This window comes from Pyrgilauda ruficollis, unplaced genomic scaffold, assembly GCF_017590135.1.
Source record: "Pyrgilauda ruficollis isolate IOZ18807 unplaced genomic scaffold, ASM1759013v1 scaffold29, whole genome shotgun sequence".
Lineage (NCBI taxonomy): Eukaryota > Metazoa > Chordata > Aves > Passeriformes > Passeridae > Pyrgilauda > Pyrgilauda ruficollis.
The window spans coordinates 10,397,207-10,419,407 of NW_024524266.1; the positions used below are offsets into that span (position 1 = coordinate 10,397,207).

At 38.4% G+C, this 22,201-nt stretch overlaps 1 protein-coding gene across 6 annotated transcripts in view; it reads right to left on the reverse strand.

Annotated features, from left to right (window-relative positions):
- Nucleotides 1-2,229: 2,229 nt before the first annotated feature.
- The window catches only part of SH3KBP1 (SH3 domain containing kinase binding protein 1), a 221,733-nt gene continuing 201,761 nt past the window's right edge, over nucleotides 2,230-22,201 (reverse strand). For all 6 annotated transcript variants that reach the window (XM_041472286.1, XM_041472283.1, XM_041472285.1 and 3 more), the window contains 6 exons: nucleotides 21,409-21,494; nucleotides 10,342-10,451; nucleotides 8,910-9,035; nucleotides 5,669-5,940; nucleotides 4,219-4,282; nucleotides 2,230-2,894 (listed from right to left, as the gene is read on the reverse strand). In XM_041472286.1, coding sequence (XP_041328220.1) covers nucleotides 2,853-2,894; nucleotides 4,219-4,282; nucleotides 5,669-5,940; nucleotides 8,910-9,035; nucleotides 10,342-10,451; nucleotides 21,409-21,494 — 700 coding nt within the window. In that variant the 3' untranslated portion in view covers nucleotides 2,230-2,852. The remainder of the gene's footprint in view (nucleotides 2,895-4,218; nucleotides 4,283-5,668; nucleotides 5,941-8,909; nucleotides 9,036-10,341; nucleotides 10,452-21,408; nucleotides 21,495-22,201) is intronic.

Below are 22,201 nucleotides of genomic sequence, written 5' to 3' on the forward strand. Positions count from 1 at the left end.
GAAATTTAAGATACGCTTTCAAGTATTTACCATCTTACTTGCATGTAGAACTTTTTAAAGTTCTAAGTGCTATGATCTCACATTAAGAAATACTTGCTCCTTTTAGAATTGTAAGAACAAAATGGGAACATAAAACTGTCTTCTTAATAACCAAAAATTTACTGAATCAAGAATTTGGATATTATCATCCAAAGGTATGAGCCTGACTTCTACACATAAAGTCTGCTACAGGAATAGTATGTGCATGTTAATGAAAAGTCATTTTACACAACTCTTCAAACAACAAGATTTAATCATTTTCATAGCAAAATCACTTTGTACCTCACCAGTGTTTTCTGATTTTCTTTAAATATAAAACCAAACACTTTTAAAAGCAGCAGTTTATATCCACAAGTTTAATGCATATTTGATATTCTTTAGGAAGGGAAAATCCATGTCTTATGCAAAATACTTTTTTATTATTATAACGAAATGCAGCAGGAAGAACTTGTATTTCTACAGTGTCCTCTCCCAGAAAAAACAACTTGCAAAGCAAAGCATTTTCACAAATACTTATTTAACCATCTTCTACAAAGTATGGTTTTTTGGACTTCTAACTTAGATTTGTAAAATGACAAGTTCATTTCAACAGGAGAGGGGAAATAAAGAACGTAATTGTTTTTTTTCTTTTGGAATCTAGTTCCAAATTCAAACTCTTATTTTCAAAAGATGGAACACTTCTGAGATGTCTGATATATTTCTGGGGCACAGCTCAGGGATCAATACTTTATTTACCACAGATACAGTAGTTTATCTCTTTCCAGGGAATTAGGAATCCAGAGCAGTTAATTCCTGGATAAATATGGCAAATGTATAACTATAAACCCAAACAGAATTCTTATTTCCTATCCCTTCATTTCCTTCTGTTCTCCTAACTCTGGTATTAACTTTACAAAAATCATGGAAGTAATGTAGTAATGTTTCCTTATTGCTGGAAAGCTGTGGCAGGACTCTCTTTCTTTGTACAAAAATATTTTAATGTAAATATTTAGAAATGTTACATAGGAGCATTAGGAGTGATAAAATATTTTATTAGTGTTTCTGTTTGAGTACATTGAGCAATGTATTGTGACTTTAAAAAAAAAAATCTCGTTTCACTACCCTATCTTTAAATCTCAGACACCACTGTTACAATAAAAGCAGATGCTCTGGAAGAAAAATTCTTCCCAACAGTAAGGTTCTGTACTGCCAGCTGAGACCTGTAAAGCCAGATTCGGGTATTGTGGAGTGTGTATTTTATATATTTGTGCATATCAAAAAGATTATGGGAACTCTGCCAACCATATGTGAATGTGACCAGCCAACTGCATGCTACATCTCACCCAGCTCCTGGCAGGCAGGGGGGTTCATGTTGATACAGGGTGTGCTGCTGGAGCCAGCTCTAGCATTTGATGGGATGACAAGTAGATCCTTTGTGTGTGGGGTTTTGTTACGTGGAAGTATCACCAGCATCACTTACCCACTCACTCCATGCTATGCAAAAATATCTGTTATTTAAACACTTTATAAACTTAACAGAGATTGCTGACAAGATGTGAGATACTCTGTGGTTAGTTAAGAACACATGAAACCACAACCAGGAAAATGTGAAATTTTGAAAGAATGAAAGCAAACAGAGAAACTGAAGTAAGCATCTGGTTCAACAAAATGGTGAGAAGACAGTCCTGCTGCATAAGCAGGACTATGAAGCGTATCCGTCTGTAAGTGTACAATATCATATAGCAAACAATACCACGTCAACAGCAAATGAAACACTGTCACACGACACAGAACCTTGTGCATGAAATAATACAACTTTTTATTCATGTTTTATAGATTACTTTTATTTATTTTTGCTTTAATAATGCATATTCTGTTCACTCTGTGCAAAATTGGGGACAGAGGTGGGTGTTTAAATCATCTAATGAAAATCAAGCGGAGATGAACATTCAGGTTGAGGGAGAGGCCTATCCAAACCAGGAAAGCTAAAAAGCCACAGCTGCTCAAGACAAAGCTGCTCTCAGCTGTGCCCTTTTGTCCTGCCAGCTGGCACAAACGCGCTCTCCTGACCGAGCAGCTGGCACTGGGAAGGTGACCTCTGCCAGACACCGGGGACAGGAGGACACCGGGGACAGGAGTCGTCGTGGTAGCTACATAGGGAGACCTGGCCTCAACCGGCTCCAGTCAGTGTGTGGCAAAGAAAGGCACAAATCATTGCAAAGACCAGACTTCTGTTGGTTTGTTTCCTTCTTGTAAATACATTACTGTACACAATGTAAGTTTAAGTTGTAGGGGATTTGGGGACAAAAAATTGCATATTTAACAGAACTTAAAACCATAAAGAAAAGTAGGCTGTTAAATCTCGAAGCAAAAATAATCCCTTCAGCCCCAACATTAACATTCATTCCTGGCTATATGAAGTACAAACATCTTAAAATCTGTGACAAAAGACAATTAAAAACCAAAAGTCAAAATCATAAAGCTTGTAAACAGATAATCTGAAATACACTTTATTTATGGAAAAATATCATCAAAATAGTACCACTATGGACTAAACTGCCTGAGTTTTCATTTCACCTAGGATCTTGAAGTAGAGAGCCTTTAGCACAAGAAGATCAATTTCAGTCACAACTAGTGCCGCACAGCACGGCTTTGGGTAGAAATTTTGTTCTCGTTGGTATTTTTGTTGTGCTATCAAAAACTGTTGTGCTAATCCTTCAAATAAAGGGATGTTGAGGCAATTCTTAAATCATTTGGCACAAAGTTATTTTGGCTGGGGCATAAATTTGAGTCTCAGTCATGAAGAATAATGCAACATTCCACCTATCAAGTATTCACTTTGATTGAAGAGCTTTCTTTATGTCATTAACTTCCATCTGAAAACAAACAGAAGAAAAAGTATTTTATTAAATGAGATGGTTTAGCAAACTGAGGCACAGTTGATGCCACTTGAAAAGCACATTCCCTCTTGTCCACAGGCGTCAGCTACAGGCTTTATACCACTCGTATTTCCACAGATTTCACAAACTGAGGTGCTCCTCAACTGTATAAGATGACCATTCACAGCCTCCTCCCTCAGATCATGACAAGTGCAATCATTGAAGGTACTGCAAGACCTCTCAATCTCTTTAAATTACAACTTTTACAGGCCACACAGCTCACTGCCTGGCATTACTGCAGAATGAGCACCGTGTCCATTCACCAGCAGCTGTACTTACAGCCAGCATGATGGTTGCCTTCTACAACCATCCAGCCTGTGCCCAGGCATCTTAAAGGCTCTGAAGGATGTATAGCCATGCTGAAAGGGATGTGGCTGAAAGCATCAGCAGCCCCAGTTGTACACTTGGTCCCTCTGACAGACACTGGAAACCCTGAGGCAAGGGTCTTGGATTTATTCAAACCCACCTGTTTCACCCTGTGTTCAATTGCCATCATCAAGCAGTCTTTAATATGTGGACTGAGTACTGTGTCTATCAGAGCACTGAAACTAATGCTACCTCTTTTTGTTAACGCCTATCTTCATGTAAAGCTAATAATGCATCTTATCTAGCATCTAAACATTTACCAGTATAAGCAACATTTGAACTGGAGTAAAAGCATTCAGCTATAAGATCATAATTTTAAACTCATTAGTGCAGGGCATAATGATGTAAAGATATCTCTGGAACACTCTGAATAGTCTGGCCTGATAGACTAAATCAACAGTGGCTATTGAAAATGTTCCCTGGGTTTTAGCTGAATAAATTTCAGTTTAAGCTGAACAAGAGCTGTGTATTATTAGAAGCCATGTTGCTATGTGGTTGGACACATAAAGTCCTTTAAGCAACCCTGGAGCACAGACATTAAGGATCCCCAGTTCTGCCACCCTTTGCCATGTTCCCAAGTGGTTTATAGAGAGGGAACAGTCCAGTGAAAATACAATTCCATTTTCTATCCCTAGTTTGAAGTACAGTTGCCCTATACCATAAAAATATAACATATAATCGATACCAAAGCACTTATCAAGTATATGAAATAGAAGAGTATAGCACAACATAGATTAGAATGGAATAATTTTGGTTGGAAGGAGCCTATAATGACCCTTTAGTTCATCTGCCTGACCAAGTTAAAGCATGCTGTTCAGGTCATTGTTTAAGTGACCAAACCCCAAAAAGCAGGGGGCTAAATCAAACCTCCCAACACTAAAAATAATTTAAGTACCTGCAATCGTAGACGGATCTTCTTCTCTTCATCCAACTCAGAGAGCAACTGTTTAATCTCTTTTCTGTTGAAAGAATGCAAAAGAAGCTTGGGATGGAAATGACCACACTAGTAAAATACAAAATATTATTTCCTGGAGACATATTTATCCCACTTCACTAGTTGCTTTTTTTTCTCCTCTGAACATCTAATTGAAGTCAGCATACTCTTGTATACTCTAGGCCATAGTAGAGAGAAGTAAAATTCACTACGGGACAGTACCCCGCCCCATCCCACATGGCTAATGACTAATGTCCTAACAGCCCTGCATCCACAGGCTTTGCTCTGGCCTAGCTGTATCATCACTGTAGCAGCACCCAGTTGCCTTTTGCCATACAAAATGTAGATGTATTGACTGTTGGTGGGTTGTAGGAGCTGGTAACACAAATCCTGCCCATCCTATCACATACTTAAGCCACTTAAAGGCTGTTTATGCCAGCAATACAATGTAAACTTCAACTTAATTTATAAGACTTAACGATCCCAAATATGGATTTCCTGTCATTCTTCTTTATTGAGAAAGGGAACATAGCTATAAGGAGCAGACACGTTCTCATGTTCCCACTGAGTGATCTCACCTTAGGACAGATACCAGTAGGTGGAAGCTGCCCTTGCAAGAAGGGCCGGGGAGACCAGAGGAGCAGGGTCAGCCTAAGAGGCGAGGCCGTGGGGCTTGCTGGCTACATCCAGCTTGAACCATGCCCTCCCGCATCTTCTCCCAAACTCCGCACACCTCTGTTCCGCCACAGGCTCTGCACGCTGCTTGCCCTTTTCTGTTTCCTGCCTGGGCTACACACAACTGACAACGTAAGTCAAGGTTTAGCTTCCAAAGCATTCAATAGTCTCAGGAACATCCAAAGTTACAAGCCAGCCCCAGTTTCTCCTAAGAAATGAGCAACTTAAAGAAAACAAAGGTGCCCAAAACTAAAATAGTAAGATTCAAGGCCATAAACACAAAGGCCTTCAGATGACCTAGTCACAATTAGACTAACATGATCTGGGAAAATGTGCAGTCAAATAACAAATTAATTTAATAACTTTAGGAGCTTGTAGCAATTTGTACTACAACTATAAGAAATGCACCCCTTTTATTATGATCAATGCACATGAGTTCCCAGATAGTTATTGACAAATAAACCAAAATTCACTGCTTATAGCTTGCAAGTTAACTTTTTTAACACCCCATAAACATCTACTTGTTTATAACACAGGAAAAAAACGCTGGTGGATAGTGCAGGTCTTTTTTGTGGAGGTTCTCACTCCTGAATATGTTCTGTCACATGAAAATCACTCACAAACACATATGCCAGCTGTGCAGAGTAACATTCATGAAGGCAAACGCAACCAGAAACTGCCACCACTATGCACGAACAGATCCATCCCACCTACAGCTGTGATTTGCAGTACTTACTTTTGCTGGTCTTTCATGGTTTCAATGATGGTTCTTAGCTCCCTAATTTGTGTTCTCAGCTCTTCCAGGGCAGTCTGACCTTGGCTCAAGTGCTCAGTCTTTGGCTTTCCTTCAGTACCAAACAGGGATGGGGAATTTGACCTGTGGCCTGTTGTTCCCATAGCAATTGAGTGAAATCCAGGTGATGGTGAAGGGGATAGTGATGGTGGTACATTACTGCCACTAGCCAAACCTCCTGGTTTTGGAGGCAAGGAAGTTTTGTTATCAGACACCTGCAACAAAACGAAAAACATTTAATGTCTGCAGAAAGCTTTATGAAAATCAAACCTCTAATCAGTGCTAAGTATTTAGCTGCTCTTCAGTAATGCTGACATTCCAACAGTCTTGGCAAAAGCATGATAAATATAGTGATTAGTTATCATCTTTGTATGTGTGCTTCAGAGGGGGTCTGGTTGTGATGCAAAAGTTCACCAACAGCATTTCCAAGATCTCAGATGTAGCAGTGAATTAAACCAGGGACAGATGCTCAGTGTTTCTTTCAGATGTTTGTGAGAACACATCTACATCCATGGATGTCTCCAACAGAGCACAAAACTACATGGCCAAGAATCCAAGTTGTATTTTTTGTAAATTAAATTTATAATTTCCCACCAACTATTGAAGGAATCTTCCAAGTTTTTTTCAAAAATTAAAAATGTATTACAGGCTCCCCCTAGCATTATGAAAATAGAAAAATATTCATGAGATTTGCTTGTTGGTATGACATATACAGAAGAAAATCCCATGGCTTCAAAATTATATTAATAATAAAGAAGTGTAGTGTACTGTCCTCTGTTAATCAAAGCTTCCATGAATCCACATAACTACCAATAGCTCTTTAATCCTCCAGGAACTTGACAGAAAAACACACCATTAACCTACAACCCTGGAATCATGTGGTTAGCTAAAAGGGATTCCATGCTTCTTAACTGCAATCCAGTGCTCTACTTATTAGACAAGCCTCTACTCCTATATGCTACATAAAGTAATATATGTGTATATTGTAATATAATGTAATATAAAATTTTATACTTATTAGACAATTAGAAAATCTGCAGTTTACCAACCATACATGACCATCTACTTCACTGCATACAGAGAACAGTGTACAAGTACAGGTATCACAATGGCAAGTAAAGGGAATCTTCACACTGTTGTTTGGCAGTGCTGTGTGTGCATTACTTGACACCTACCAGGCATGTTTGAAAATCTGATTTGGACAAGAGTAAGAAAAAGCTCTAGGCAATCTTCCAACTCTCTTTGAAAAAGAGATATTGAAGTTGAATGGTAAATAGGGCAAAATAGTGAGAATAAATGGTATGCAAATGGAAGGAGACACTGTAAGTGAGGACTTGGAGATTGGCAGGGTGGCATTAACTGAACAAAGTAATTGAGAGAAAAGTTAGTGATGAGATGAAAATCAGGAAAAATTATGATGGGAAGAGAAGAGCAGGATCCACCAAGTTGTGCAAAAACAGTCTTCCCTACTATACTGTTGGAATGTTAGGTCATGCAACCATGATTGAGCACAGAACCTGATCTGGGAAAACACTGAATTCAACAAGTGTTCTGTACAAAAACCAAGTCTCACCATAAATATAAACAAAAATGGTATTATAATCACAAGAAAGCTGAATCACTCTTGTGCCTTGAAAACTTGACTCAATGACCTGGATAGTATTCTTTTAACATTTTATCCATTAGTTTGTGTATCTGGTTTGGTAGGGACCTTAAATGTCACCTAGTTCTATCTCCCTGCCATGGAAAGGGGCATCTTTCACTAGACCAGGTTGCTCCACACCCCATCCAACCTGGTCTTAAACATTTCCAGGGATGGGCATATACAACTTCTCTGTTTTGGCACCCATTCCAGTGCCTTGCCACCCTCACAGTAAAGAATTTTTTTCTCCTAATATCTAATCTAAACCTACCCTCTTTCAGTTTGAAACCATTCCATCATCCTCTCCTATCACTCCATGCTCTTGTAAATAGTCCCTCTCCATCTTTCTTGTCAGCTCACTTCAGGAACTGGAAGGCCACAATTAGGACACCTCAAAACCTTCCCTTTTCCAAGCCAAACAAACCCAGTTCTCTCAGCCTTTCCTCATAGTAGAGGTGTTCCATCCCTCTGATCATCTCAGTGGCCTCCTCTGGACTTGCTCCAACAGGTCCATGTCCTTCCTGTGCTGGAGACCCTAGAGCTGGACGTAGAACTCCAGATGGGGGTCTCACCAGAGCAGAGTAGGGTGTGAGTATTATGTACCTATAAACAGATCTTTCATGGATAATAACCCCATACATCAGTAGGTGCAAGTTTCCTTTGGACTGAAAAGAAATTTCAGGCTGAGCTCAAATCTGGAGCAGGCAAGCAAGGCACAACTGGAGTCATTGATCTGAGCATCTTATTCCAGAGCTTAACTGGCTATCAACATTAAAGCCTCAAGCAGCTGTTTTCTAATAGCAGCCATCTCATTTTACAGGAACAACATCTACAGTGTTGTCATATAACTTAGAAATGTTGGCCCCATTAGCAGTATTCCTTGGTGCAAGTGCTCCCAGAAGAGGGAGCTACATAGCAAAACATTATCCTTAGAACTTGATCACAGAAGACTTCATCTTTCAAATACTTGATAAACTATTAGAATGTAGTATTTTTGTTATTAAAGGTATCCGTATGTACTAAAAAATAGTTCAAACGTATAAAGCCACACACTCCTTTTGTAATAGTTGATTCTGCTACAGTAGTCTACCAATATACAATAAGAATAAAATGAATACAATTATACCAGTACAAAAAGTGATTATATTTGCAAATTTAAATTCACATACTATTAGAATGTGTCAAAGAGTTGTATTTTCTCTGCTCACAGACTCTTCTAATGTAAACTCAATTTAAAGTTGCAAAAAGACAGGGTCTTTTTTTCTAAAATTTATTTCCCAGCCTCTCTGATTCTGTAAAATGCATTTGCACAAGAAGGATTTTTTTTCACAATATGGTTATTTGACACATTTTAACTGTGCAATTCATTTTAGATTTGCCTTTCAAGCACAGAACATTCTTTAGTAACCTTTATAATTTTAAGCTTCTTTAAGTGGGCAGTTACCAGGTGACTGATGAATTAAATTTTAAATATTTCAGTACAGCTTTAAAAAAAGAAGATACATGTGATAAGGTTAAGCAGAGGCATTCCAATTAACTTACTTGTGATATTGTAACAGTTCTTGATTTCCTTGACACTTCAAGAGTTTTGTGAGTAATGGAAACATGCTCTTCCTTCTCATCTTCAGGACTTGGTGAGTCAAAGAAATCAGGGCTTGAGAGGGATGACTATATAGACAAACACACATCACAAAAGAAGAAAAAGAAAAGCACAGATATTTTCATTGTACAAGAACTTTTTTAGCTATCTTTTTCCAAGTGACAATACCTAAAATCAGGACTCTTTGTCCCCCTACTCCCCCTTTTCTGCCTCTTATTTTCAAAGCTAGACTGCTTTCAAAGCATTCAAGAAATAAGGTATGCTTATGAGTTGAATTCAGCATCAATTTACAGCTTTGCACTGCATAACATCACAAGATGGAAGCAGCCTCCTGTTGCAGGCAGGACGCTGAGTGCTGTGCCATGGGGATGCTGGCTCTGTCACCAGGGTGGCTCTGCCATGGCTCTGCTCAGAGCAGGTCCCACCCTGCTGCTCTCCAGAGGCCCCAGCCACTGCCAGTGCCCGGTGCTGGCACTGCAGGGCTGCCCTGTGCACAGCCTCTTGGTAAAGGCACAAAAAGGGAGGGTTCTTTCCACCCCTTGATCATTTCCTCATATATGTGACAGGGGAAGAAGAACCTCTATACTGCTCTTATATATTTCTCCACATATGACAGCAGTCATTTTTGAAAGTATTCTCTTTTTTGAGTTCTGTTAGTTTCACAATTATCCTTTTTGCTTCCTTCCACTTTGTTTTTCTTCAGCAACACGGACCCAGATAACCATCAGTAGTTGCTCTCATTCTGATATTCCACAATGCAAAAAACATGGAAACAAACAAACCCCAAACCCCAGAGAAGAAGACATTGAAAAGCTAAGCAGTGGTTTCCAAAGTATTGTTTATGAGACCAACTTGTCTAAAGATAGATATTAGAGAGTGAAATTTAAATCACCCTTGTATTTACAACTGTGACCTTAATGAGAAGAAACACAAGACAGCTCAAGCAGGGCTGTTGAACACTGAATAGTCTGTTTTCCTCAAAATCTGGTAAATGTCTGCAAGAAACCAAGAGAAATGCTTCTTTTGGGAAACATTTTCAAAATCCTCAATATTTCGCACAAATTAGTTTATTCCAAAGATTTTTATAAGGGTTTTTTCTGGGCTCAGTCATGTCTAGCAAGGAACACTTGGCAGCATCCAAATAAGGGGGTATAAACCTTAGAAGGAAGGGAATGTTTTAAACATTAATATTCAAAACACTGGCAGCCTTTTGACAGTAATTTTCCCGATCTGCATCTCTCTGCCTCATTGTACGTGTGAAGGAATGGCTGGGTAAAAGTAGTAAAAACACCAAGGAACACTAGTAGGAGGGGAGGAAAATCAGGAAAAAATATTTTTAAAAATAGTTTTTAAAGAAAAGGAAAATTAACTTACAGATGTGAGAGACTGGGAGGGTGGTCGCCTGCCAGTAGCTTTTGGTCTGGTTGTAGTTGGATGATTAAGCTTCTCAGCAATTGGTATTACAGAATCAAAACCTTCCAAGTCTTAAAAATAAAATAGAATCGATTTGGTTTTCTGGCAATTGTCTTCAAAGGGAAAGAATCACATTTTTTTCTAATTTCAAAGAAATGAAATCCCATTTTCCCCAGGGTGTCACAGTGTTCTGCACATATTTAGCCACCATGATGGCACTAAAAAAACCTGGAAGTCAAAGGCAGCTGTAATGCAGTCACCCTTGCCAAGAACAATTACCCTTCCATCTCAAACACAATAAAGCAGAGGGGGAACGTGTAGAGGAGCCTTTGGCTTTGTTCTCAGCATAGTGAAAGCTAAATGACATCATGGGTTCTACGGCATGGAATAAACAGTTTCAAAATTTCCATCTGGCTACTGAAGGGGTTAGTATTTTTTTTTTCCTGAATAACTGGAGACATAAGACTGTGCACACATTGTCTCAGGAACTGTACTGTCAGCTCTGCATTGCAGCAATTGCTCAGGAGAATACCGAATGAGAATGATCAAGCTGGAAGTGATCTGCAGGTTCCTGGACACCTGCAGCTGGAGGCACCATGGTTTCCAGTAACTGCAGGTGAGAGAACTATCTCCCTCCAGTAGTCCAGAGGCTATGGTAGGTAAAAGCTTTAAAAGGCTCCTGAAGCTGTACAGAGTCCAGGGAAAGCAGGTCTGCTTGAATGCTGTACCAACCATCTCCATGGCCAGTGAAAAGCTCTGGAGAAGTGTTTACTGAATCCAGCCACAGGGTAGCATGTTTACGTGAAAGAAAGATGTGGAGGCTCAAGGAATACCACAGCTCATGATTACATGGATAAATCAAATGGCTTAATACCATTCATCTATTTTTATGGGTTGTATCAGTTTCACTCACCTTCATTTCAAAATGCCCTACAGCATATGTTGAGCAGGAAGGAGTCAGAAAACACACAAGAGGTACTTTAGACAAGATATATCAAAATTCTTCAAAATTACTTTCAGATATGAATCAAATACAGGAATGATATTCATTATTCAGAGACTATTTTTCGTAGCACACATGTAGGAAAAAATAGCTTTTAAGTTAATAGTTCTATATACTAGGCACTTAATTTTCCAAAGTATTACAGAACAATAAATCTCTGAAGATCCAGTTTTGTTGTCATATTACAACCAACCATTGTACAAAATTATGGAACAGAAAAACAAATTAATTAATGGGCCTGTGCAATAAACTATATGCACTGAAAGACATTTAAGTTGATTCCAAGTACTCATGATTTGTCAGCTATAAAGTAAATGGGATTGTAGCTTCCTTATTCAGCAATATCCTTCCATCTCCAAGAGATTAAAAAAAAAAGGCAGAAAAAAAAAAAAAAAGAGAGCTCTTTCAATAGCCCTGAAATAGTCTAAGGTTATTCACCTCCAAACACTACTCTATTTTTGGAGTGACTCTTCCTATATATAACCAGTGACCCCACTGTCCTCTACCACGTGTTTTTGTCATTGCTCTTTCTATTGACTGTTGCAGCCTGTGTGCAAAGGTAGGTCACCCACCCAGTCTGTCAGTGGGATTTTGGCAATCTGAAGCCTCAGTTGTACCCAACATATCAGGTGAGGCCACAGTTCTTTGAAAGTTAAAATGAGCTAATTTTAGCAGATTGCACAAAACCTATCTGGAGTCCTACACAGCTTCAGGGTTTCAGGAGAGCAGAAGCAGAAGGAAAAATTTGTTTTCTGGGGAAAAAAAATAGCAAGCAAGTATAAGAGCCGGTTTCTATTAATATCCAGTTTTAAGCTGACCCATAAGATAGCGAAATGAGTTAAGATCACAAAGCAAATCAGTAATCAATATATTAACATATTGTCTAATTTTAATCTTCACTACTGAGTTACTTTGCTAAATGCCACAGCCAAAATGTAATACCATCAAAAATATACACGCCCCTCTAAATGGGTGATACTCATGCACATGAGCAGAATTGGAAGCTGAAGCAATTCTTCCATTTGCCCCAGCCACTCTCTCCTGCTTTACTGTTTTTACTATTTTTTTTTCCTGAGCAAGCTTTAATCCAGCTCATTTTTCAGTAGCATGTGCCAAGCCATGCAAATACTTGCACTGAAGGAAGGATCAGTTACCAGTACCACAGGACTGATTCAAACTGCTAAAACTGAGGGGAAGAGCAGATTCTGCTTTGGGTGCAGGAAATTGACTGAAGTTATTCTGCAGCCTAGGAAGCCGTGGTGCATGACTTCCCTCTCCCCATTTTCCATTTCTGTGGTCTACACAGGAGTATGAAAGGAGATTGAGTGAGATGGGAGTCAGTATCTCATCCCAGGTAACAAGCAACAAGAGAGGAGGAAACAGCCTCAAGTTTCCTTGAAGTTTAGTTAGGGAAGGTTTAGATTGGATACTAGAAAAAATTTTGTCATTGAAAGCGTGGTCAAGCATTGGAACAGGTTTCCCTGGGAAGTGGTAGAGTCAACTGCTAATCAAGGTATTCAAAGAATGCGTAAATGTGGTGCTTAGAGAGATGGTTTAGTAGTGGACTTGGCACAGCTGGGTTAATGGTTGGACTCAATTATCTCAGAGGTCTTTTCCAACTTTAATGATTCTATGATTCTATAAGTGCCACCATCCCTTTCTCTGCTCTTACAAAAGGTATCTACACTCATTTGGAAAACAATCAATGAAAAAATAGTGAATTAATTCAATGTGTTTCTTTGACTTAAATAAACTAGTAAATACCTAGAGTTCTATATTTGATCAGAATAAAATACTCAGGTTTAAATTGTAAAATGTACTGATAAACAGACAGTGTATGGATTTGCATCCTTGAGACCCATAAGCATTTCCAGACATAATTTGCTGCATGCATTTTATAAATACCATGAAAGATGAACATTTATGTGCAAAGCTTCTATTATCAAGAAATATTGAGAATCCCACATTTTTTTCCTCTTCTGAATGCATTTTTGATAGCTAGAAAAATAAACTAAAGCAGCCTATACCTGCACTGAATTTTAAAGAGAGTAGGACAGAGGCTATAAAGGCTCCATGGGTAGTATCTGCTGCCAGACTAGTGAAATCACAGCCATTCAGTTGATACTCTAAATGAAATTCTGTTTAAGTGTAATGACAACACTTGGTACAACAATAAAATAGTAAATCCACTTCTAGCACTCTTATATGCCCTTTTTCTCTCCATTTGTCCTCCTTATTTAAATGTTGTCCTTCCTCCCAAATCCACTCTGCATCTAAGGCTATCACCACTTCCCACAATCATCACTTGTGGAGATATTAATTCTAGAAAATTCCCAACCAGTGAACTGGTAACAGAGCCACTCACAAAACTGCCATGCTGTCATATATGCTGTGGAATCAGTAATTCACTTGTGCTGGTTATTTGATTATTTTTTGCTGGTGGAAAGCAAGGCTATGTGGTTCTGACTATATTAAACTCACTGAGGTCATTAAATGCAGAGATTTAGATTTTAGTTTGCATTTCTGCAACTATCAGAATTTGGGAGCTTAAATTTACACACTAAACAAAATGTAGAGCCTTCCTGACAGGGCCCAAATAGAATGTTATTAAAGAAAGGTCCAGTCTACTGTATTCACAGCCACATTAATTGCCAGTACAGCAACATCGGCATCCAGCAGACCTGCACTCTGCACTGGTCCAGCTTTCTCTTTGTCTGGTAATAACAAACAGTAAGGAAGAGTCTAGTAAACATGTAGAACATAGAGATGGCACCCATCAATTAAGTCCCTAATTAAAAAATAGTTGATATTTGTTCTACAAACAAACAGATACATTCATCATTATTACTGTCTCACTGATCAAGCTGGAAATTCATGAAGTAATTCATGAGATGGGGAGAAAGGCATCAGAATAATTTTAATGTATCAGTGTAGTACATAAAGTCTGGCTTACTGAGCAACCATATTTCCTGAATATGAAAAAATGTTAGCTGTTCAAGAATTATTCTCTGGTATCCTTCCATGCACCTTAAGAATAGAATATTTCCCCCCATTGCTATGTTCACCTGGAAACATGGTTATTTAAACAATGGTGTTGGTATTTTTTTTTAAATGCCCACATCCAGGAAACAATTATTTAGAGAAAAAGTTCTAAACTCATTAGACTTGTACCTTCCTAGAAAAATGACCTTTAGTCCCTGCTCCCCAAAAGACCCCAGAAATAAAAAGTTAAGTGGTTATGCTTCCTTCCTTACCCTTCTTATTCCCTGCATTTACTATTCTGGTATAAAATGTAGCTAGGCTTTATCTTCCATTTTGGTTTTTTAGTATTCAGGCAAAATCATTTATATATAATGATGACAGAATTTTTTTTTCAATTAGTAGAGAGAATTCACCTTGAAAAAGCTGAAATGGGAAATTATATATAAGAGAATCAACACTTTCAGAATGCTAATGGTGAGGTTTCACAGGATAGAAATACAGCAGTGCTGAAGGAAATGAGGCAAAGTTGGCATTCAGTTCATTGGAAGAAGATTGTCACAAAAGCCAGAGGTGGATTTCATTCCATGATCATCTTCAATACATTTAACAGGTTGGCAACAGGCATGTGAAATAGTATATATACTGTCTTTAAATGCAATAATCCTTGAAGGTGTCAAATGAGACACACACTGCAGACAAAATCTTCTGCAGTAGTGCCCATTCAATATATAGCAGAAATTTAAAAATAACTCAACAATCTGAATGTTAGTTGGAATTTTTAGAAGACTACAATTATTTTAACTACTTCAAGCATCCAGATTCTGCTACTCCCTCCATGCTGAACAGCATCGTACCCTTGGAGGAGTACAGCCATACTCCCAGCCAGGGTCTAGGCAGCAAATCTCACCCAGAATGAATCACAGACTGTTTCCTAAGATTTGGGTAATGCAGTTTTAGGAGGAGAGCTCCCTGGCTGCAAGGCTCCTTTGTTCAGGAGTGCAACAGTGATGTGCCAGGGAGGGCTGCCCACACAGCTCTGTGCCTTGGGGTGAAACAGCCTAGCTCACCTGGCTTCCCAGGACTGTCACTGCACAGCTGTGACTTTAGGACAACCTCTCCTAAAGCACCCGATTATATTCTCCCATTTCAGTCCTGACTTTTATGGTTTTAATAGCTCAATGTAGAAATGAGCTGCCATAATGAGCTCTGCTAACCACTTGCCAGTGCCCTCATAAGGATTTTATTTTTAACAATTCAGAACATGCCAAGAAAGAACTGAAAGGTCAAGAAAACTGAGGAGCTAGAAGAAATAGATATGCTGTTTTCAGGCACCTCAACTTGATACACATGGCAACCAATTTAAATTTCTAGTTTACTGCTTTTTTCTGAACACTTCAGGGCAAGAGCCCTACTTGATTTAAATAAAGGACCATTACCATATTCCTGATTACAATATTTACAGTCCAGAACTACGTTCATGGGTGATTTTGACTCACTGATGTAAATATTGCAACTTAAACCAGTCGGGCAATTCTGATCCTTTGCTTTGCCCTATTAAAATGAGCATGAATAGCAGCATAGAAAGAGGCTGAAACAGATTTTGATCTTCATTATATGACCCACATTTTGTCCTCCAACCCTTATATTTAAAAAACAGTATTTTCTGATTTTCCAACATTCATTTTGTGTTTTCAGGCAAAATAATTATAATATCCCGCAGTAAAACAACCTGTGATTTAAAGACAAACCTGCTCCATTCTACAACCTTTTACCAGAAATATTCTCCATCTTCTTCCCTAGTGTGGGCCAAATCTTATTAGATCGCTTTTTCTTGCTGTTAGAGGCATAGTGATCACCTCTCCTGACAAACAGAGCTCTAGAACAACAGCAAATAGAGTTCAAGGAAACATGATATACTGAAGATTTTTTTGTTTGTTCATTAGATATTTTCAAGAGGGTATTTTTAACTGAGCTTTCAGGAAGGGACAGAAAAAAAAGAATGGGTAATCACATGGCTTTGGCCAGTACCCCATGATCCACCAGCAAATACTCTGCAGATTAAATTCTGAAGAAAAGCTAAGAAATGGACTTGCACTGACCAGCTTCCAGGGAAGCTCTTACAATATTTCATACCACCATTAGATGTTTCAGTAGGAATCAGTGAAGGCATATGTGCCTTATATTAGCACCGGTGAAGATTATTAACTGTTTTCATAAATACTAAGCAAAATATATAAAGAGCCAGGAAAAATATTGGAAAGCTCTGGCCACTTGGCTCTGTGCAACTCAGTCTTTCTGCAAAGCACAGAAACTGCTTTTTGTGGGGATTAACTGATCATTTCCACAGTAGGTACATTATTTTTACTTTGTGGTTTATTCCTTAAATCACTTAGCTTAAATCCATATGGATTTAAGTATTAGTTGATGCCAAAGCAACCCTGCTTTGGATAGACAAGACTTGTTTCAGGAATCCAGGATTCCAAAGTGTGTGTGTGTGCGCGCGTGTGTGTAGTTAGATGTAGGATTGATCCTGACTTGCAGAAATAACTCAATACCATTTTTTGAAAAGCATTAGTTTTTGATCCACTGTTTAGGTAGGTATACTGGCATTGGCCAGTGCTCAACCCACTACATCCACTAAGCTATTCTATCTGCTACATCTTCTGCCATCATACTGGCCTTCGTATACAAAATCCTTTATGAAATTAAAAAGAAACACATCACCTAAAGAAAGGTCAAGTTATGCCATAAGGCATGAATTGAAGCTGTTGAAATCAATGTAGTTCTATGTAGGAACAACAGTTTGTAGAACAGGGTTTATTATTTGTGTAGTTTATGTTGCTTTAGAAGCATTTTAAAAGCTCAAAAAGCCACTGCCAATCCTGACCAGTTGTTGGTAGAGATGTACCAACAGATGTAAGTAACCATTGTGATTTAACCACAGCCTCGGGTACATAACCACACATTTTCCACTGAGTGCCCCTGAACAATCTTCAAATTTTTACTGTATGTTTGCTGTGGTTTTTTTCCTCCTTCAGACTAGAAAACCATACTAGTACGTTTCTAAATCTTTAGCACAATGAAATATATGCATTTCACTTTGTGATGACAAAATCCATCCGCAAGAACAAGTTAATGAATCCAGAGCATTGACGAACACCACATGTAAACTGCATGTCACCTAGTCACTAAAATTTCTTATGATACATTAAATGATAATGATTTCTCATTTCAATACTATGATGCAAGATTTTCTGTCACAGTATGCTCAATTTCAACTTTTAATTAAAAAAAAATCTGTAATATCCATGTAAACTTCGGCATTCTAAAAAATGCTTATTTTTGTGTTTGCTTGTTATGCATTGTAAATGAAACCAAAGACAAGACAGAAAAGAAATGGAAAAAAAAAGCCTTACCCTCATGAAATGAAGAACAGTTAGCCATGGCAAAGAGATGTAAATAGGAAAAGTTGAATACAAGATGTGTGGAAAGCAAAGTAAAGACATCACTGAAAACAGGGAAAAAGGAAACAAAAGAAAAAGTGAGGAGGAATGGGTAATGGTTCCTCTTAAATAATGTAATCTGAAGGCTAGTTTTCCAATGGCTTTTGTAAAGAGTGTGAAAAAAGCAAATACATGGACAACAGAAATAAGAGCTGCCATTATATTTACAATCAGCAGTGATGTTGCTAAGCAGAATTTTTTCTTGTCAGTGCAGTTTGGAAAATTGTAATCAGTACTGAATTATCATCAAGAAATTTACATGTGAAGTCACAGCTCTGCTGAACATGTTAAGAAAACCAAGTCATGAGCTAATATCTACATAAAAATAACTTTTTACATACGCAACTCACAGAACATGATTAACAGCATTACACATCACCTCAACCTTGCTCAAGGATTTGTCATTTTTCCGATTGGTAAAGTGGGGGGAGAACATTTTTAACAGTGTGGGGTTTTCTGGTTAGACAACCCTGATCCACTGGTAGAATATTACTCAGAAAATAAACTGGAAAAAGCCATTTCCAAGGGACCTAGACAAAATGCAAGTTTTGATTCCCAGTTCAGCTCAGTATATTGCTGCTCAGTTGTTGATGGCATTACTGATTTTGCTGTTGCTGATCACTTGTTTGTTTTTTGAGACATGGCATACGGAAGAGCCCTGTATTTTCTCCTCTATCACAGAGGTTTTGGTCTCATAATAGTAAAGAAAAGAAACCAACTTAGAAATCCTTAGAAAGTCTTCACAGAATAAAGAACTGTTCTCCATCCAGCATTAGTTTGGTTTGCTTTAACAACCAAAACTGTCTCCATTGTTTTCTGTCCATCTCTCTGCTCTGCAGGGAAGGAATAAGAGCTTTAGACTGGCTATAGAACCAAGAAAGTGACAGCCACCACCCAGCTTAACATCTCTAGTGCAAAGTACCAGGAGGTGCTGTGGTATTCATTTTCAGTGCACAGTTTACCATCAGTACTTAGCATAAGCATGAAAGAGGGTGAGGCAACTTGCAAGTGATTGTTGCTTTTTCCCCTGTTCTCCCTGAGAGCTCTGAGTGACTGGGGAGTGGTATTGTACTAATGGAACAATAAAGAGGAGCCCAGTAAACAGAATGGTCATGCACTGAACTTCAATTTTTATCAAAGGCTACTGCTAAGTCACACCTTGTCTGTCACATAGGTTCACTCTAACTTGTTGTGTAAATTTGGATTTCTAAAAAGACACCAAATGGTAGATTTAATCAAATCCATTTTGACAGGATGGATGAGCCTCAGAGAAGCTGAGGTCATCCTTCCTACAGACCACATGATATAGGGGCAAAACCAGTAAGATATATCACTGTTAAATATTATCTGGACCCACACAGCCAGATCCAGCAGTGTTTTGGAATACACTGGACAACTCCACCCACACATCCATTGTCTTTTCTAATAACTCCTGTAGCCACAAGACTTTTCCATTGTAAATAAATTGAACAAAATCACACACTTACCATATATCTCTACAATTACTTTGCACCATAAACTGCTCTGAACTCCAAACCTCTCTTCACAGGAAAAGACATTAATCCACTCTGAATTGGTTTTCTTTATTAAGCCTTGATTTATTGCTCTGCCCTCTCTTAAAATGTCTTTTATTTATTCGACAATATTTTACACAAGCTGTCAAAAGCTGCCTGAAAATTTATAACAGTTCTGATCTCTGGATCCCCTTTCAATTCAAACCCATAATTTATTTATTTTTTTCTTTTAACAAGTTGTCTAACAGGCTAGAACGACATGATTTGCCCTTGTAAATGCCATTCTCGTTTGACCCTATCAAGTTATACTTATTTAAGTATTCACACTATTTTATCCTTGAGCTCAGTAGGTTCTCTGTGTAAGTGGTAACAGGAGGACATCAGCTAAACCCTTTGCAACATGTTATGGTTTGGTTTATGGATTCTTGTTGGCTCCTATTCTGCATCTAAAAAAACTCCAAAATAACCCAAATTCCTCCCTCCACTACCCTCCACTCCCCCAACATGTTCTGGAAACAAACAAGAATTTCTATAAATCAGATTTCCTGCCTGACATGTTAAGAACAAAACAAAATAAAACCATAACCAACAAAACTTAAAAATACAAAACACTCTATGCTTTTATCCTAATAGTAATTCCAAAGAAACTAGAACAAGGAATAAATAAGTTTACCTCCATCACTCATAGGTAGCATATGCTACCTGCACTCATAGCTTTCAAGAAAGCAGAGGCTTAGGTGCTTTGAAGCAAATTTGTAAACATAGTTAAGAAACACTAAATGGTAGAATTTGTCTGCATTTCCATACCATTCCTTTCTAATAATCTCTACAATAAAGATGTTCATGCAATTTATCACGAGTTTCTAGCTTTCCATGTTTAAGCCAAATGAAAACCTGGGAAAAACATAATACCTGCTGCTCCAGAAGAACCATAGCAACAGCAGAAGCTTTACAAAAAGCAAATATATGCATGCTGGAAAGCTCATAGGCCTATGTGAAATGCATTTAGTGTTCTGATTTTATGTTGCAATTAAAATTCCTTTATAACCTGAAGTTCTGCTTCCAAATCTGAGGAAAAGGCACGTTTGGCTGTTGCAAGGATGCTATTGTACAGAAATGCTTTACTAAGAGAGGAGTCTGGGTAGACACCACCACACCAAAATGCCATTTCACGCCCCGCTGAAAGGTAGCAATGCTTCCACAGGCAGGATCCCTGCTCTGCCTGAGACAGACACGGCTCTGTGCGGGCACAGCTGCGAGCGAGCGCCGAGAGCGACGGCAGCAGCTGCTGGGCTTTCTGAGCGGGGGCAGAAGATGGCTCTGGGCTGTGCCTGCTGCCCCGGGACAGAGCTCCCTGCACCCTGCTCCCCAAGGGCCATGCACTGCAGCACCCGCCCAGCAAACACCATCGCTCCTGCTTTGCCAGCCTCAGGAGGAAGGAGGGTGAGAGAAGAACAAAAAATAACCTGTTGTTGCTCCTTTCCAGGTGACTTCCTGATTAAATGGTTCATGGGTCAGGAGCACAAGTTGTTTACAATAGAAATTTAGACTGTTTTTAATTAGTGTATGCAGTAGTAAAATTTTGTCAAATTGACTTGAACTGAGTTTATGTTCCTTTGTATTGGACAGTGTAAAGATTACTAACTGCACCAAACCTACAATCTTTTGCAGTATTAAAACCGTGGCAGCACTATTACATCAGTTAAACAAGTATGCCTTATTATTGTTGGCCTTCTCACTTGTTTCAGAGTTTTAAACAAAAAGAACAAGAGCCTTCGTATTCAAAATATCTCACTATTCCATATTTGGTTTAATTGTTTTTATAAATAGAAAACCCCAACAAAACTATTTTAAGTAAAGTAGAAATGATCCTTTAATCCTGCGATCTTTTAAAATTTCATATAAAAGCACTCACATTCATTGCCAAATCCTCAATCTGACTCTTGAATCATAAAAAAGTCATTAAAAAGCAGAAATTTGCACCATAAATTTCTTAGACAAGCTGTAAAAAAGCACTATAACTTACCGATGTCATTGCTTCTTTCAGAGGAGTCTTTCTCTAGAGCGCCGGATACCGTACTGCCCACTAATTCCACTTTTGGACTATCACTCCTGCATTTGGATCAAGAAGAGGAGATGTTTTATTGGGAGTTTTTGTGTGGGTTACAGTAAATTGGTAGCTAACTTGCAATTAATAATGAGAGAGCAAAGTATTCTTCCTTTGCAGCACCAGAGTAATAGCAATGTCAGCGAGAGCAATCTCTAGCAAGTCGACATGCTGTACGGATTAACCTTATCCCGTTTCTCCTTAACACCTGTCCAAAAAGCCTCTTTTAGACACCGTAGTGTCCGGAATAATTCTTCAGATGTTCACAGCATCTCAACACGAAGGAAACCTAAGGGCAAGGGGACATTCTTCAACATCTTCTTTGTAGTTTTTTCTAATTAATTGGTTTGCACAAACTACAGCAGTGGGCTATCTGGAATGCTGCAGAAAGCGAGAGAACCTCAAGCTAGCATTGTGCATTTCAGCAGTTCCGACTATTTACTTATAAATGCAACTCCTCCACCATGTTTTTACACTTTTCTTATGAGACTGGACTATGAATACTGTTTCAACAGTCCAAAGAACCAAGATCACCTAATTTGTCAGAAATGTCTTTTGAATAGTAAAGCATCAGGGGCAACAATACTTTATACAGAGGAGCTATTTTTAAATCAAGCAGGAGATCAAACAAAAGCAACAAAATTATCCCTGCTTTGGAGAACATTCTATCCCACAAGTACTTGAGTTTACTCAATAATTTACCTACTGAAAC